The 16,638-nt window shown below is 36.9% G+C and overlaps 1 protein-coding gene across 4 annotated transcripts in view; it reads right to left on the bottom strand.

Annotated features, from left to right (window-relative positions):
• Positions 1–2,763: 2,763 nt before the first annotated feature.
• SSX2IP (SSX family member 2 interacting protein) overlaps positions 2,764–16,638 on the bottom strand; it is a 40,068-nt gene continuing 26,193 nt past the window's right edge. For 2 of the 4 annotated variants that reach the window (XM_081146251.1, XM_081146250.1), the window contains exons 9-14: positions 15,823–15,973; positions 14,375–14,511; positions 13,859–14,029; positions 10,573–10,687; positions 10,013–10,175; positions 2,764–6,359 (exon numbers count right to left, since the gene is read on the bottom strand). In XM_081146251.1, the coding sequence (XP_081002377.1) occupies positions 6,188–6,359; positions 10,013–10,175; positions 10,573–10,687; positions 13,859–14,029; positions 14,375–14,511; positions 15,823–15,973 (909 nt within the window). In that variant the 3' untranslated portion in view covers positions 2,764–6,187. Of the gene's footprint in view, positions 6,360–10,012; positions 10,176–10,572; positions 10,688–13,858; positions 14,033–14,374; positions 14,512–15,822; positions 15,974–16,638 lie in introns of all 4 variants that reach the window. The other 2 variants (XM_081146249.1, XM_081146252.1) reach the window with 1 other exon arrangement.

Genomic DNA, 16,638 nt, shown 5'->3' on the forward strand with positions numbered 1-16,638 from the left:
GACCTCATGAATGCCCATAGATCCTATCACTACCTATGTGTCGATTCCCAGAACTCAGTATCTAGCCCAGACCTCTCTGGGTCCCCAGGACCACTCTTAGGCTTGATGATTCACTAGGAAAGGCTCAGAAAGGCTGTTATATTCATGGCCATGATTTATTACAACAAAAGGGACATGGGTTAAAAATTAGCAAAAGGAAAAGGCATATGGGCTAAACCCAAAGGCACAGGAGGAGCCACACACAAGCCTCCATGTAGCCTCTCCTAATGGAGTCACGACAGTGTGCAAAGTGTTGCCAAGCAGGGATGCTCACCTCAGCCTTGGTGTCCAAGGTTTTTATTGGGAGTCAGTCACACAGGCAGGAAGCACCCATGTGACAGACCTCGGCTACGCAGACGCCAGCCCAACAGGGCAAGAGCAGGCTTTCATCGTAAGTCACAATGTGAGGATAAACAATGTTGTCACACTGGTACAGCACGGCCCAGGGCCTCAGGCGTACATCGCTCTTTCTGGCAGAATATTCCAAGACTCGGGAGAAGTAAAAGGCATTGCTTATTAAGGTTTAGTGTGGTTCCTGGCACACAGCAAAGGTTCAGTGAATTTTAGGTAGCTATCTGAAAGTTGGTTAGTTTCAGCCCTGCAAAGAACAGTTGGTTACAGATGTGTAGATTGAGGAAGTTGGCATGGAATTACAAGAGGCAGTGTTATAAATGGGCAGACAAAAGGCTAGTACTTTTTTCATTGTTTGTTAATCCTTACCTGAGGATATTTTTCCATTGATTTTTAGAGAGAGTGGAAGGGAAGGAGGGAGGCGGGGGAGAGAGAGAGAAACACTGATGTGAGAGAGACACATTGATTGGTTGCCACCCACAGGTGCCCTGACCCAGGGCCAGGAATTAAACCTGCAACTCAGGTTAAGTGTCTTTGACCAGGAATTGAACCCAAAACTTTTCAGTGCATGGGCCGAAGGAGCACACCAGCCAGAGCAAGGCTACTCTTTCTCATCAGTTCAGCTTTCATACAAATGCTCTCCCAACAATTACCATGTTGTGCAAAATTGCACAATAAAAACCACAGAATGTGGAGGAAACAGATTTCGGGGCACAGCACTCAAAAATTTCATCAGTGACTTAAAAAAAAAAAAAAAAATGGAGACCTGTAACCAGGAATGAAACTGTCTTACAGACGGGAAATAAGAAAATGGATCATCTTATTGCAGATGCAGCAGAGTGACCAGAAAATCTCACCTGTCCTGCAAACTGTTGCTCTTTTTAAATTGAGTAAAAATATTCAAATACATTACTTAATTCCACTACTTTTTAATTTTTCATGATGAAATATCTGCAAAAAGCTACCGGACCTTTGGACAAAAGTGTTTCTGGTCACCTCTAGTCACAGAGGGACATGGTGCGCACACTAACCTTGCCAAGACAAGGCAGAAAAAGTAGGCTAGCCAGGTGTATCTTGGATCACTCAGTATTGAGTATTATTTGCTATTAAACTATTTCAATGATAGCCTTAATGCCCTAATCTTTAAAAGCTTAGGTCCAATTCTGCATGGGATTGCCACAGTAACCATCATAAAACAAGGTAGTTTCTCACATGGACCAAATAAAGAGTAAGTACCTTTGGTGTAGATGATAAGGTGGCCGATTAGGGGTTAAGAATGGAACAATTGCACTTAAGAAGCCATACGGAAAGGCACGGTGGCAGTCTGGAATAAGTTGGAAATTTAGAAATCACAAGATCTCGGTTTTTAAGTTGTGATTTTATCACTTATTAGTTATGTGACCTTAGGTTCATCGCTTAACGTGAGTCTGTTACCAGCTCTAAAAACATGCTTAATAATAATCTCTCACATGGTAACACACAAAAGAAAATGTGTTCTGTGCACTGTATTTTAGTAACTGTAAAACCAGCATGTGAACATTTTAAAATTTCATATTATGAAAAGGTTAGAGGACTCAAATACATTCCTTATAAAAATTAATATTTGAAGCCTTTAATCAGCAACAAGTCCTTTGCACAGAATACTGTTTTTTATTTATTTAATACTGTTTTTTAAATAAGTAACTGAATGGATGAACTATCAAGCACGAACTACGTGTAATCCTGTCCTTGATCACCAAACAGCTATTTTCTCTCCATCTTGTTTGTAGTTAGACTCGGGCTGTAGGCCTAAGTTCTTGGCAAAGCCATGAAGGTGGAAACCATCTCTCTTCAAGTTGGGTCCTTAATAGCCAACATCACCTGCCGGTAGGTTCTTTCTCCAATTTGATGATGTTGGGGGCCACATGTTCCAGGTGGCATAAGGACGGTGGAAGACTGCCCAACCCATGTCGAACATTTCATGAGCAACAATTAAACTTTTGTATTGAGTCATACCGATTTTGTGCTTGTTTGTACCATGGCCTATTCCATCCTAATGCTCTGTGCAGGTAACCAAGCTATATAGGGTTAGAAGTATACCCCAAAAGTTCCTACCCTCCTGGGAAAAGTTTTAGGACTTTGATCTGAAATTTATAGTCTGTTTATGCCAATGAAGTGATTTGCTATTTGTTTCAATTTATATTTCTCATTCACAAATATTATGTGCTTACTGTGTTAATACGCATTATACTGGGTATAAATATTTCTGAACATAAGATATATAAATATTGCAGATATTTATGAATCACCAGCTCTACAGTAACTCCTAACACCTCAAAATCAGTTATCTGTAAATGTTAAAATTTCAAAATAAATTTTAACCAGTCAAGTGGAAGATTTTATATAAATCAAACAATTTAATCAATAGTCCACTCTACTTTACATCCAGCCTGAAAAAACACATTGTTTAGAAAAATGATTGGAATAACCTATTTCATTATCCTTATGTACATGGCCCAAAGCTTTGTAAATACTTCGTCTACTAGCCAATACATTCTTCTGTGGGCAGAAAATCTTATACTGCTTTGCAGGTATTTTGTTAAAAACAAAATAAAAACAAAATGCAGCAAAACAAAACAATAACATATCAACTCCATAGTACTTTCCATAGGACATAATGCCAAGACTAACTGGAAGGGAAGCCTCGCCAGATCACTGTTACGAAGTCCTGGAGCAGAACAATCAGTCCAAGTTTTATTAACAGACAATGTCTAAAGAGCATTTATTAGTTATTACAACTTAGAGAGCTGGTCTTTCACTCAACTCCGAGATCTCAGTGGCATGGAGTGTGCTTTCCGATCCCCATCGGCTAGGATGTAGAAATAGGTCCTGACATACAGCAGGTACTTTATAAATGCTTATCATGATTGAAAAAAATTAAGGACAAACACATGGAAAAGTGTATTTACTAGACTTACACGACCCATACTTTAAATCCAATCTAGAAATAAGAGCATGATTTACTTAGGGCAACACACTTGGAAGGTTTTTACAAAAGGGCAATCACATGAGAGGCTTGCTCTCTCTCAGCGTTCGGGGAGCACACATTGCAAAACCTCTCTTGCTCCACCCCCCGGGGTGGTCGAGACGATTCCAGGCCACTCACTCTGCTCACTGTGCACCATGGAATACATTTTCCCATGGAAATCATGTCATCACAGGCCTACAGACAAGTCCAGTAAGGTATGAAACTCTAAGTAACAATAGTATTTTAGTTATGCTATGAGGAAAGCAATTTGCTGTGGACTGTTCTATGAATGTAAACATTTAATATATTGCTTCTACAAGAAAATACCTATTTATTAAGTTAAAATTTAATATTTTCTGGCATGATTCTTCTATTAAGTTTCTCATCATAAATTGAAGATACAAAATTTAAGAGTAAGAAATAAAGTTTTTCTCTTAAATTTTCTTTGCCACTTATGCTTTGAAAATTCAAAATGGATATGTCATGTTAAAACAAACTTCAAGTACAAAATATTTCAGATTTACATATTGGTAAACAAGAAAACATTTAAGGTTACCAGGAGGACTTTCAGGCTGAAGTACACTGTGGTACCCCAGCGAAACCCCAGCCTGCAGTGCAGCTGTATTAGTACCGTACACTGCAAATACCTAGAAAGGAAAAGGAAACAAATCCTAGGAGTTTTCGTGTGGAGTCAGTTTTCCAACATGCAGCCGTTTCCACATCCTGGGAAGTTTAGTGTGACTGAGAATCATTTTGGAGTGAGATACACAGTACAGCAAAATTAATACTGTTAATTAATACTGTTAACTAAAACACAACTTCTAGCAGATCTCTGCTGACTTCTATCAAAGTACAATGAGCCTGGCCTTCATTTTACTGTTCCTTCCACACCTTAGATTTTAAGGTTAAGTCTCAAGGAATTTTCTTTCCAATATGAGAATTCAACCAATTTTGAAATGGAAACACAACAAAAAACAGATGCTGCTTTGTAGGAATCCATTGTCATGGAATGCAATATTCCCTAAAGTAAGAGATTTACTATGAAAATTAGAATGTTTATTTCTGGCAGTCTATCATGGAAACCTCTGGGGAGGAATTTTTTTGACAAATGTATCATTGACTAAGTATTTTTTATTGTTTTTCTTTGATCACATTACTGCTCAATAGCAAAAGACTTATATCCCAGCTGTTTCTTCCTTTGGAATATGGCATTGTCTCTGAAATGTTGTATCATTTTCTAATATTTCAAATGGTAAAGAAATGACCATGCATTGAGCAGAAGGGAGTGAGCGACTAATTTACTTTTGTTCAAGAGCTGGATTTTTTGAGGTTATAAATGTGGTTAATTTCTCATGAGTAGTTATATTAATCTTATAAGATACTCAATGATAGCCTATTAACCCGGAAAGAATGGCTGCTGCAACACAATTCCCAAGAGTTATACTATATATAGTGAATGAATGACAAAAGTACTTTTTGTTTTAAACATGACAAATTTAAATAGAACAGCCACACAGGGCAAGTATATGTAAGTGGCTGAACTGCTAGAAAATGGACCTAAACTACAATATCCAGCAAGGATGGGATCTGTGAAGGCTTCTATATACAGAGACAGATAAGGTTAGGCACTTAAAACTTTTGATGAAAATCCTGGAAAGAGCCTGGGTCTGCACGTATTACCATTACTATCAATAAATGACATATATGAAGAAACATGCAATCAGTTCTGAAAATGACATCCGATGCTTGTACATTGTCAGATTTCCTTAACATTAGTGGCAAATACCTCATTGAAAAATTATTAAAAAATTACTGACAACTATACAAAGCCTCAGCTGGTACAGCTGGTACAGTACTGGTACCCATCTGGTAAAGAAAATATCACCATCCAAACAGCTTAAATATCTTAATATCTTCTATTATCCAAACATCTTGAGCCAATATTTTTAAATTGCTTTATTCAAAGGTACTTTTGTTGTCTTACCTCTATTACCCCATAATCAACACTCCTTTGAAAAATAATAATATCCTACATATATAAAAAAAATATAATGCTGTAGAAATCAGACAAATGTACGTTAGTAATGTTAATTATCTAAAGAACTTGGCTTCATGGAATAGCTTTTGAGTATTTATTGCTCAAATGGGTTCAAAAAATTCTTAAACGTAATGCAGCGATGGCTCTAATACACCTGTAAACAGAATCCCACTAACAAAGTTTGTTGGCATGAAATACTATAATCATGGGTCTGTAAAATTTTTCAATCTTAAAGCCTCTTAACATAATCATGTATATCTATGTACAAAACATACATAAAGTTCACTTTATTTAAAACATGAAAGAGCAAATTTCAAATCACACTGAACATAATAAATATAGAACTTGCTTTGTTAAAAATCTACAGTATACATTCAAGTAAAAGCTAAACTCTCAATGCCATCTATATATGGGACAAAATTAAAACATTGACAACAATCAGTTTCCTAAAAGTGCTATTTTTAATACCTTTAAGAGGAAACTCATTCTAGTGCTTTTGTTTTCACCCAAACATCTATACATTCCTTTATTCACAGAACCAGATGCCTGTTACTAAAAATACATATCCAAACCTTTATATCCTTTTAAATAGATTTAACATTTTAGTTCTTTGGGGGAAGAACAGGAAGTCCGAACAAACAACTCAGAGCATCTTAAATTATTAGAGATGATTGACTTTATGACACACCCTGTTTCAATTTAGATGTGAAATTTGATGGACATTTTAATGAAAAAAATGCCAGTCCGCATGTCTAAGGTAAGTCATCTTTCTCTGCATGAGAATTTGTGTAGGTCAAGGAGCATCCGCAGCAGCCTTCCTGCGACGCAGGCCTCGATGCCACACTCCATTTCTGACTTGCGCCCTCTCTCCCAGCCTGACTCGGTTTAGTCTCTTCAGGGGTCACATTCAGCACGTTGATTGAGCTGTGGGGAGAGAAAGGTGGATCTGAATGACCACTCCTCCAACTGTGCTTCAGCTACGCCTCAGTGTCTACAGGCTGGCCGCTCCCTCGCTCTATGCGGAGTATATTTTGAGAACACACTGACCAAGAACAAAGAAGTGTTTCAAAATGGCCTAATTATTCACTTTTATCTTATCCACCTATTTATTTTATTTATCTCTTTATTCTAACTCTAAAGAGCTCGCTGCCCAACTAAAGTCCAAGCCAGACAGAGAACATGTGTGTTTTCTTTTTTAAATATCTCTTTCTTGATCTCAGAGAGAGGGGGAGAGAGAAAGAGATAGAAACATCGATAAGCGAGTCATTGATCGGCTGCCTCCTGGGGAGCGAGCCCGCAACCCGGGCATGTGCCCTGACCGGGAATCTAACTGCGATCTCCTAGATCCTAGGTCGATGCTCAACCGCTGAGCCACGCCCGGCCGGGCAAACATGTGGCTTTTCATAGCTAATGTTGCCCATATCCCCATCCTTCTGCCACTATTTCTAATCTCTCTGCGGTTTCTGTCAGCACTCATCCACCTGTGCAACCACGGTTTCCCCTGCCCACCCCTTCACCCACTCAGATGTTAATGCGTGCCTACGAAAGTGGTTCAGAGTCCACGCCCCAGCTGGACCACTTACTATGTCCCTTTGGCAAGTTAAACCTCCCTGTTCTTCAGCTCCCTCAGCCATAAAACAGAAATAATAGCACAACCTATCTCATAGGGTTGGGGTAGGAAATAAATGAGTTAACATATACTAAGCACTTACAACAGTGCTCAATTAATTGTGTCAGGCAATAACAATCTTAGTGTCTGAACACAGACACAGCTCCTACCTTCTGCCATCCAATCTCAAAGGTATGCTCTGCAATCAGCCTCAAAACAAAGACATCTAGTTAAGTGATAACTTTCAAATTTACTGGGTTGAGCCAATGAATAATACATTTTTATCAAGTGAATACCTTATATAATTTTTTTCACAAAAACTTTTTTCCTAAATGTTCATGTTTTCTGACTTTGGTTTAGCAACTTGATCTAAGAATGTGGTAATCTTTAAAAAAAAAAAAAAATGTTGCTTTAATAATAAAAAGTTAAACCAAAAACATAATTAAAAATAGCTTTAAAAATAAAAGGAGCTTGCTTATAATTCAGCCTCAGAATCCCTGCCAGCTCAGATGGGATAAGGTCAGTGACCAACTCAATTCTCTAACTCAGTGCGGTTACTCCGCAGGGAACCCAGGCCCAGCCTGTCTGTAAAATCCCATCCTGCAGCGAAGGAGCAATGAGGACGTTAGAGAAATTACCCACAAATACTCCTGATTACTCTGCTGTAACCTTATTACAAAACCCAGATCCAAGGTGCTTCAGGAGCAGAAACCCAAATTTACCAAATATAAAATTTCAAGAACTACGTCAAGCGGCAACAGCTTCTCTCCTGATAACTAGTTACAAATTCTTTCCTATGGTTTATCCTGCGAGGCCAGCAACTGTGAATAGCTTAATGAAACTGAAGTTCAAAATTCTGTTTCTATGTTAATGTCATCGTATAGTGTAAAATCTTGGAATATAAGAAACAGAAAAGCATTTTATAATCTATTTATGTTTACATATATTTTTATTTTTATAGCCTGTAAACCAAAGGTTTACAATGGCCCAAGTACTGTTTTAAGTGCTTTAACATATACTGACAATTTCACACCACCTTATGATATAGTACTAAATGTCAGACTTTTATTAAACACTAAATAGTGTCTTCAAGAAATATTTACATCAAATATTTCACAACTAAAAATAATTAATTAAAAAGGTAAAAATTTTAAATATGTAAAAATAATTGAGGCAACTACGCCATATTCTCTTTTAGATACAAAATGCATTATTTGTAAATGGTTACTAGGGTTTATGTCTAAATTTATATACATAGATTTGATTGGTCAAATTTGGGTGTTTCAATAACATTCTATATAAGAAAATACTCTGATCTTACATTTTATTTATTTATTATACATTAAATAAACTTTCACTTCTCACACTCAACCTGTCAGTCAGCCTACTGGCTCTAACTGCAGAATATGTCCTAAACCCAAACATCTCTACCCTCAGGATCTGACCCTCGCCCACAGTAGCATCATCTCTCACCTCCGCTCCACTAATGCCTCCTGAGTCTCTTGGCTTATATTTCTGGCTCCCAGAATATTTCCTACGTAAATATGGAGTAACCTTTTTAAAACTTAATTTTTTTTTTCAGTCTCCTGCTTAAAAGTCTCCAATGCTTTTGCACTGCCCTTAGAATAATATCTGACCTACCAATACAGACTAAACTATTTTATAAATGAAATCTCAAGTGTATGTGGGGGGACAGCAGAGTGGGGTTGATGTGAACAATATCATGAGTTGACAAATGCTGAAGCAGGGTGATGGGCACACAGGGTTTCCTGTTCCTATTCTCTCTAAATTTACATATATTTGAACTTATACATAATAACGTTTTAACCCCAATCTACTCATCCAGGGCCTTAAAGGATGTGCTCCCCACACCCCCTGCCACCTCTTGGTCTTGCTTGCTAACTACACTCACCACCCACAAGCATACCAGAGTCCCTACTTCAGGGTCCCTACACTTGCCTGGAGGGGCCTTCCCCCAGTTCTTCTTTACCTCTAATATTTACTTAGAGTCCTAATCCTTTCAAAAGTCAACTATAAGTTAGAGGGTCTTGTCCTTTTTAAAAGCTTCATATTGTTTTAAATTCATCTACTTAACAATTCTTGGTCCGAGGGCTGGCTGGCTTCTTCAACACTTTATTCCACACCAGCCTCTCACTACAACAGGCCAAGTGGCTGCAGGCTGGCTCCTGCTTTCTAAGGCACCGACAAACTGGCAGGCTCTCAGGTCACTGTCACCTCCTTTCAAAGGACAGCAATCATCAGCACACTGTCCCACTCAGCCTTAGCTCTTTTCTGTTTCTCTGTATCACTAGCAATGGTCTAACTGCTTAGTTCAAAGCTAATCCTGGAATAGGCTATGAGGCAGAGAATTGATATTATATCTTAGAAAATGTTTTAACACCTGGAGACAGGGGAATATACCGAAATGCAGCAGTTCAGAGCCATACATGGTTTTCCTGGGTTGGGGAGCCAGTGCTGGGCCCCGTCATCCTTGGGCACAGGCCCTCTTTTCCAGTCAAGATGAGCAGGCTTCCCTAGTGCTCTGCCCTTCAACACCAATGAAATGGGCTCAGTAAAAAAAACTCTAAAATACGTCCTTTACAAAGACTGTCAAAACAATACCCTTCTAGTTAATAAAATCAAAGTACTTAAAATAATAAGTGATTCCTGTAAATGACACTATATTTAAAATTGTATTTTAGATGTGAAATAAAAAGAATCACATTATATCATTTAGCTCCCAGAAGACAGGGATTAGATCTGCCTTGTTCACAACTGTATTCCCAATACCTAACAGTTGTCTATAGATAATGGATACCCAATTAGTATTTGCATAATAAATGAATCAATCTATTGGATTCATCTCAAGAGCCTCTACTGTTGCTAATACTATAAACACACCAACTTTTCCTTAGCAATGCAACCCTAGCAATGTTACGTATGCAAGAGATGACCTATACACCAGTACCTATGTTCAGACACACAGGAACGCGTCTGGCAAAAGTCTGAAGTCGAAGGAGAAGCAGGAAGAGATTTCGTCAGTTTAGAGGTACAAACTGGAGACCCGCCAGACACCCTGAAGGGCTTCTGCCGTGGCCTTGAGTGCACTGTAAGATTGTCCCGATCAGAACCTGTGGGCAAAAGGAGACAGTACATATGGTGAGTATTAAACATAGTGAAGGCGATTAACTGTGAGGAAGCCCTCGCAGTCCTGAGTAAGGGCTGAGACAGAACTCTAGTCTAGCTCATCCTGTAACCTTTGTCACAAACATTCAGAAGGATCGTTTTAAAAATACTTCTGCTTTGTAAGTTTTCAAAAACTTGACATTATTACACAACATAAATTGTCTCTGGTATACACAGTCTTCCTGTCATTCCCATTTTGACTATGGCAAATAAAATATTAAAGTTGATTTTTTTGGTTCCAATTAGAAAGCTCTTACTGATCCTCTCCAAAGTTTTATATTAATAATTTATACTATTTTATTTACATGCATTTTCAGATTAAAGAGTTTATGAAATACTCACTTCCTGAGAAGGCACTGGAAAGTCTCACATTTTCTGAATTCTGGTGGTCAAAGGTAGTCATGTTTAAGAATTGCTGCTTTAACCAGCTGGCTCTTTCTTCCTCAAATGCCTTTCTCTACCATAACAGGCAAACCCAAGAGACACTGATCAATATTTGAACATTCACACAGCTGTCATTTCACATGACTTCTCTAGCTATTTGTGTTTCTCTTCTGGCTATCCTACATATATATTTCTTAAGTCAAATGAATTAACCTAGAAAACTAAGAAAAATTTCATTTAAGAAAATTGCTTAAAAAATAAAAAGTCACCCATTTCACCTAATAAACCAACTAATCATTTTTTCACATCAATTTTGAATAATTTCAAATGGACAATGCAAAAAAAAAAAAAAAATAGCATATTAGCATTACTTAAACATAGAGAATATTAGCATAACTTTTGAACATACCGAACATTATAAATATAAATATAAAATCACAAACAACAGGAAAATGCCCCATTGTAAATTAATCACATAAAAAAAGAAGGTAAGGCATTGCTGTCATTTACCAAGCATTGCTGTCATTCTCCATCTACTAGTACCAGCAGCACCACTAAACCACAAGGGGGCATATGTCAAACCTCCCCCTTCTGCACAGCTGATGATTCCTAAATGGATTTCTCCCCCAGCCCTCAGGTTTCTAGTCCTTCCTTCCTTCCCACCCCTCACTAGCCCTACGGTCCCCCAGGGACCAGAGGCAGAGAGATTCCCACGCAGAGAACTGGGAGTGATATGCAAAGTAGCAAGAGTATCTCTTGGAGTAGGGTGGGGGATATGGGCTCAGAAACAGAGGTGATCCTATAAAACAGAGAAAATGCTGTTTTATAAACAAATTGTTTTTGTTTCCTGAGAAATATAGCTACTGAGGAAATTACTTTCACAATCATGGAGAAAATCCATGTTAGCTTTTTAAAATAACCAACATACAGTCTTTCACTCATAAATATTAATACAAAACCATGCATCACCACACACTGAAGAAAACCAACAGTATAAGAGAAGAAAGGCCAAGATAAAGAGAACTGATCCTGGATAACAGTTCAAGATAGAAAAAATATTTTTTAAAAACTGTAATACAAATTATCAGACAGATTTATGAACACCTATAAAATACAATGCTATATAAAGAAAAGCAAAATATAAAGACATTAAAAACTTAGAAGATAAACTCTGAAATAAAAGCTCAGTGGATGAACTGAATAAGAAAACTGGCCTTGCTGGAGACCAGGTTGCTGATGCACAAGATAAGGTGAGAGAATATCCCCAAATTCAGAACATGAAGTCAATCTATAGATACAGTCAGAAGGCCAAACATCTGTTTAAAAGAAGTTCCCAATGTGAGAGAAGTCAGAGGAGGAAAAATACAGAAGAAAATTTCCCTAAAGAAATATACCGTATCTTCAGGCTAAAAGGAGCCATGTACAGGTTCTAGTAAAATTTCAGAACTTTACGAATATAAAATTCCAAAAGCTTCCAGAGAGCAGGGTGGGGGGAAACAAAACACAGGGTATTTACAAAGTATTCTAGGTTATATTGTAGTCAGGTTTCTCATTAGCAAAACCACATACAAGAAGAAATGGAATCACTTTTTCAAAGTTTCAAGGAGAAAAGCTGGAACCTAACTCCCATATCCAGTCAAACTAATAAAGTATGAATACATTTTTGTACATTCCAGAATTCAAAATATTTTCACTCACACACTACTTATGAGAAACTGAATAAGCTAATACAGCATATTGAAAAAGGAACCTAAGAAAGAGGGCAGCGTGAGGTATAAGAAACACGACACTGAATCTGAGTCAGGAAATCCTAAAAGAAGCTTCAAAGAAAGTCAAAGAATTCACTCCACAGTGGTACACAGAAGATTCTCTTCCAGGTGGCAATCTTAATGACACAGAATATCTTCTATGTGTCCAAACATATTACTTGGTTATAAAATGAATAATATTTACATAATTGTGATGTTATCAATGTTCTTTCCTGGTTTTCGATTTTTAAGTCTCAACCTTACACAAAGTACTTACACCTGGATTATATTACAGGACAGAATATAAATGTGATAACACTTGACAATGAAAATAATATCACAAAATTTGGGAAGTACAGAAGCAAGAGAAGTGGAACAAGTATAACTAGTAGAATGTCATCTTTCATTGCAAGGATAAGCTAATACTTTGAGTAAATGTTTAATGCTTCTACTTTGCTGGTTAACCAGAAAAAACAATTTAAAATAAAAAGTAATTTAAAAAGTAACAATGTTATGAAGAAACCAGATGTAGTGAGGAACAGTGTAGATGGTAGGTAAGATAGGGGCATTAAATGCCTTGTCTTTCACAGCAGGCAATCAATAGACTGGCATCAAGAAAAATGTTTTTTGTGTGTGTTGTAATATTTGATTTTAATCATACGTTTTCATTTTATTTTTTCCATCACACACACAAAAAGAACATCTTTCTACCAGAAGAATATTCATCAAAGTGTACATTCTAATCTCTGGGTGGCAGAATATAGGTGATTTTTATTTCAACCTTTTTTTTGGTTTATAAATAATTTATAAATTTTCTAATACGTATATTGATGTTTGCATTGAGAAACAGAAAATACTTAAGTAGTATCTTCTTATTTAAGGAGGCAGGAAAGGCAGGGGCTGCAAACTAGTCTGACTATCCCCTGCTTTTGTAAATAAAGTTTTATTGTAACACAAAACACAAAAAGAAAACAACAACATTGAAACATATTAAAGTTAGAATAATACTTTCCAGAAGAACGATAAACAGAAACTTGTGACAGTGGTTACCTCTGAGGAATGAAACTGATGATAAGAAAGGATGACACTGTCTCACTTTGTAGCTTTTTGTATGGGTTGATTTTATTTTTACACCATGTCCTGACATTACTTCTATAATTTTTGAAAGGGAAATGTGTAGGTAATACACCGCTAAGTAAAAAAAGCAAGCTGTAGAAGTGCATACACAACAGTCCAAACTTCACTGGTGAGGCACACATCCCTGGGTGAGGGACTGGAAAGAGGGAGAACTGTACTCTTCACCACACTTCCTTTTTAAAAACAAAACTACAAGCATGCTCTTCTGACACCACACCTACACACATGGATAGATGACATATGCCCAAAAGAGCTCTCGGTTGTGAAGCTAAACACTTGACACAGAACTTAGATGCATTCTACTGAGGCCTCCCACAGTTCTCAAAAGCTCTACAAGGAAAGCCAATTGTTTAAAATACCTCCAATCCCAGGCGAATGGCGGCTTCCGTAAAGCTTCGTCTTTCTTTCTCAAAATTCTTTTTTTGCTCTTTAAATAGTGACCACTCTTCTTTGAGGCGCTCCTTTTCTTCCAACAAATAACAGTCTCGCAGCAGGGATGTGGTATCGTCATCACATGCAGTAGCAAGCTGCTGCTATTAGAGTGAAGACATAGTAAGTTCCAGAGGGTCCCTGCAACTCTCCACCAAGTTGAAATGGAACAAGGGAAGGCAGGTTAAACTTTAGGGAACGGACAGAAATTAGGAAGAACTAGAGAGTCAGCTGATGTATGTCTTTTCCCAAATGCTTCTACTCTAACTGGCAAAGGCCACTAGGCCATGGTATGAAATCTACCTGTTAGGAAGCAGAGAACAGCTTAGATCAGACAAATATCAAATACTACACAGCTTATGAAATAAAGGAATAAAAATTCAGTAAGGTTCAGTAACATTCTGGTCATTCTCAAGGAAGAATTGTTTAAAAAGTAACACACTTACCTGTAGAAGTTGCTGCTGAGTTTTAATCATTTCCTTACACTGCTGAATCTCTAACTCAAGCTTTTCGGTTTCTTCCTCATGGTCTTGCCGTGAGATTACGTCTTCATCATGAAAACCTTCTAGGTGCACCTTTGAAACTAACACAAGAGCAGTGAGTTGACGTAAGTTTAACAGTCACCATTCAGTTTATGGTGTCTTTTGGACATATATTTAAAAATCAAGGCTCTCAGAACTTCTCTCCTTCTGGAATCCCAGAGGCTTTCTGAAAGATAGCTATTTCCCTGTGCTCTTCAAAAATTTCATAAGCTATAACAAAATCAAATTGCTATTATTTTAACACTTGAAAAATTTTAAAAAGCAAAGCAACTATAAGGAATTATAAAAAATGATATCCATACAAGTGGACCTTTACTGCCAACATTTAATTTGTAATCCATATTTATTCAAGATTATGTCCTAATTAAAAATGGACAACCTATAGTCAAGAAGAGAAATATAATTAGCCTTCATAAACTATATTCTTCTGACACTTTTTCAAAGATCAATGCATTGCTACAGATCTTGCTCTCCGGTATTAAATTCAACAAACAGGAAGTCCACACATGCTTGCTATTTACTAACAGACAATGATGACTCACGCCAATCAATAAAATCTCATGTAAACTAATGTAGGTACTTATAATACTTTTGCTGATTGCTCTTTATTACTGAAGACAACTGGAACTGAATTTGTTATTTTTGACAATTTAGAATAATTTTTTTTAAAACAGACTTCACTTACTGAGCAGAAATTTAATTTTCTTGATTTAAAAGCATGTAAACTTTAATAATTATAAAATATTAAGGATATATTCATCAAGGTAGATCTATCTATACTATCTGTATTGACAGGAAAGGTGTCTAAAATATTCAATTTTTGGTTTTTGTCCTTTTTTAAATAAATATTTTGCAAATACAGAGAGAAAGGTCTAGAAAGATGTGCACCAAACTGTTAAGTGTTACACACAGAGACCTGAATATTCTGTTATGGATTCCCTAACTGACACAAAAACACTTAACAGCTATTATTTTGAAAACAATTAAAATGGATTATTAGGACCTAGATACAAGTATCTAGAATAAGTAAAAGGTTCATATTTGTACTATATGATGACTGATATTTCTTGATTTCCAGATTCAGTAAGAGACTGATCACCTTATCCAGGTGCATCGTGCATTCAGAGCACATGAATCATGATGTCCTCTTTTCAGAGATTCACTCTGAGAGCCAGGTGTATTTTCTCAGTGAGATTTAAGCCTTGGTCTAGAAGCACACAGTCTTGCTCTTTAAACCACCAAACTGAGCTAAAGTACTTCAGGCCTGAGCCCATAACATGGCTTTTTAAGTGACTGAAAAGTAAGTTTACTGAGTGTCACTACTCATATGCATGCATTTAGGCAGTAGGTACCTTGGTTATCAAGTTTTTCTACGTGACTTTTCAAAATTCTCCACTGTTTTCTGATGCTGTTTGTAAGCTGCTCTCTCACAGTTTCACAGGAAAGGTCCCACATACTCTCTCTACCCAGCTCCCCCGGATCTTCTTCAGCATCAGAGAAAACCTACAAGAGAGGAAAAGACTGGAATCTTAACATGGCTTTAGATACTCAAGCAGAAGTGAGCAGATCACCAAATACTTATCAAAATCATTTCTGTGCTGTATCTTAAGCATATATGACCCAGAACTTAAACAGAAATATCTTGAGAAAAAACAATTAATATTGGAGGTGGAAATTCCCCAATTCAGGTCTCTTCAAACCTGAATCGGAATCCAAATATAGTTATCAACAAGAGTCAAGGAGCTGTGTGAGGAAGAGTGACTACCTGTCTAATGTGTTTGATGCTTTCATATGTTAATTAATCCTCAAATCACATTACAATGTGGGGAAACTCAGGCTTAGAGAAGTCGGGTAACTTGCCCAAAGTCTCACAGACAAGTGGCAGAATCGAGACAAAGTTACATCAACCTGTCTCCAACCTTAGGCTGTTTAAATAAGCTGGTGAAATAAACTCCAAAGTAAAAGCAACTGTTAATCCTATTTTTCTCGTATAATTTTAAAAAATAAAACTGGATATTATTTTTCTTTATGAAATCTAACAAGACATTAACTCATAGGAAAGTACTTCAATTTTAACAGAAAAAGTATCTAGAGAAACAGATATTTTAAAAACAGAAAATATACTTAAGAGATTGTTTCTCCAAACCTAAACATTTGAATTATGAATT

This window comes from Miniopterus schreibersii, assembly GCF_964146895.1.
Source record: "Miniopterus schreibersii genome assembly, chromosome: 8".
Lineage (NCBI taxonomy): Eukaryota > Metazoa > Chordata > Mammalia > Chiroptera > Miniopteridae > Miniopterus > Miniopterus schreibersii.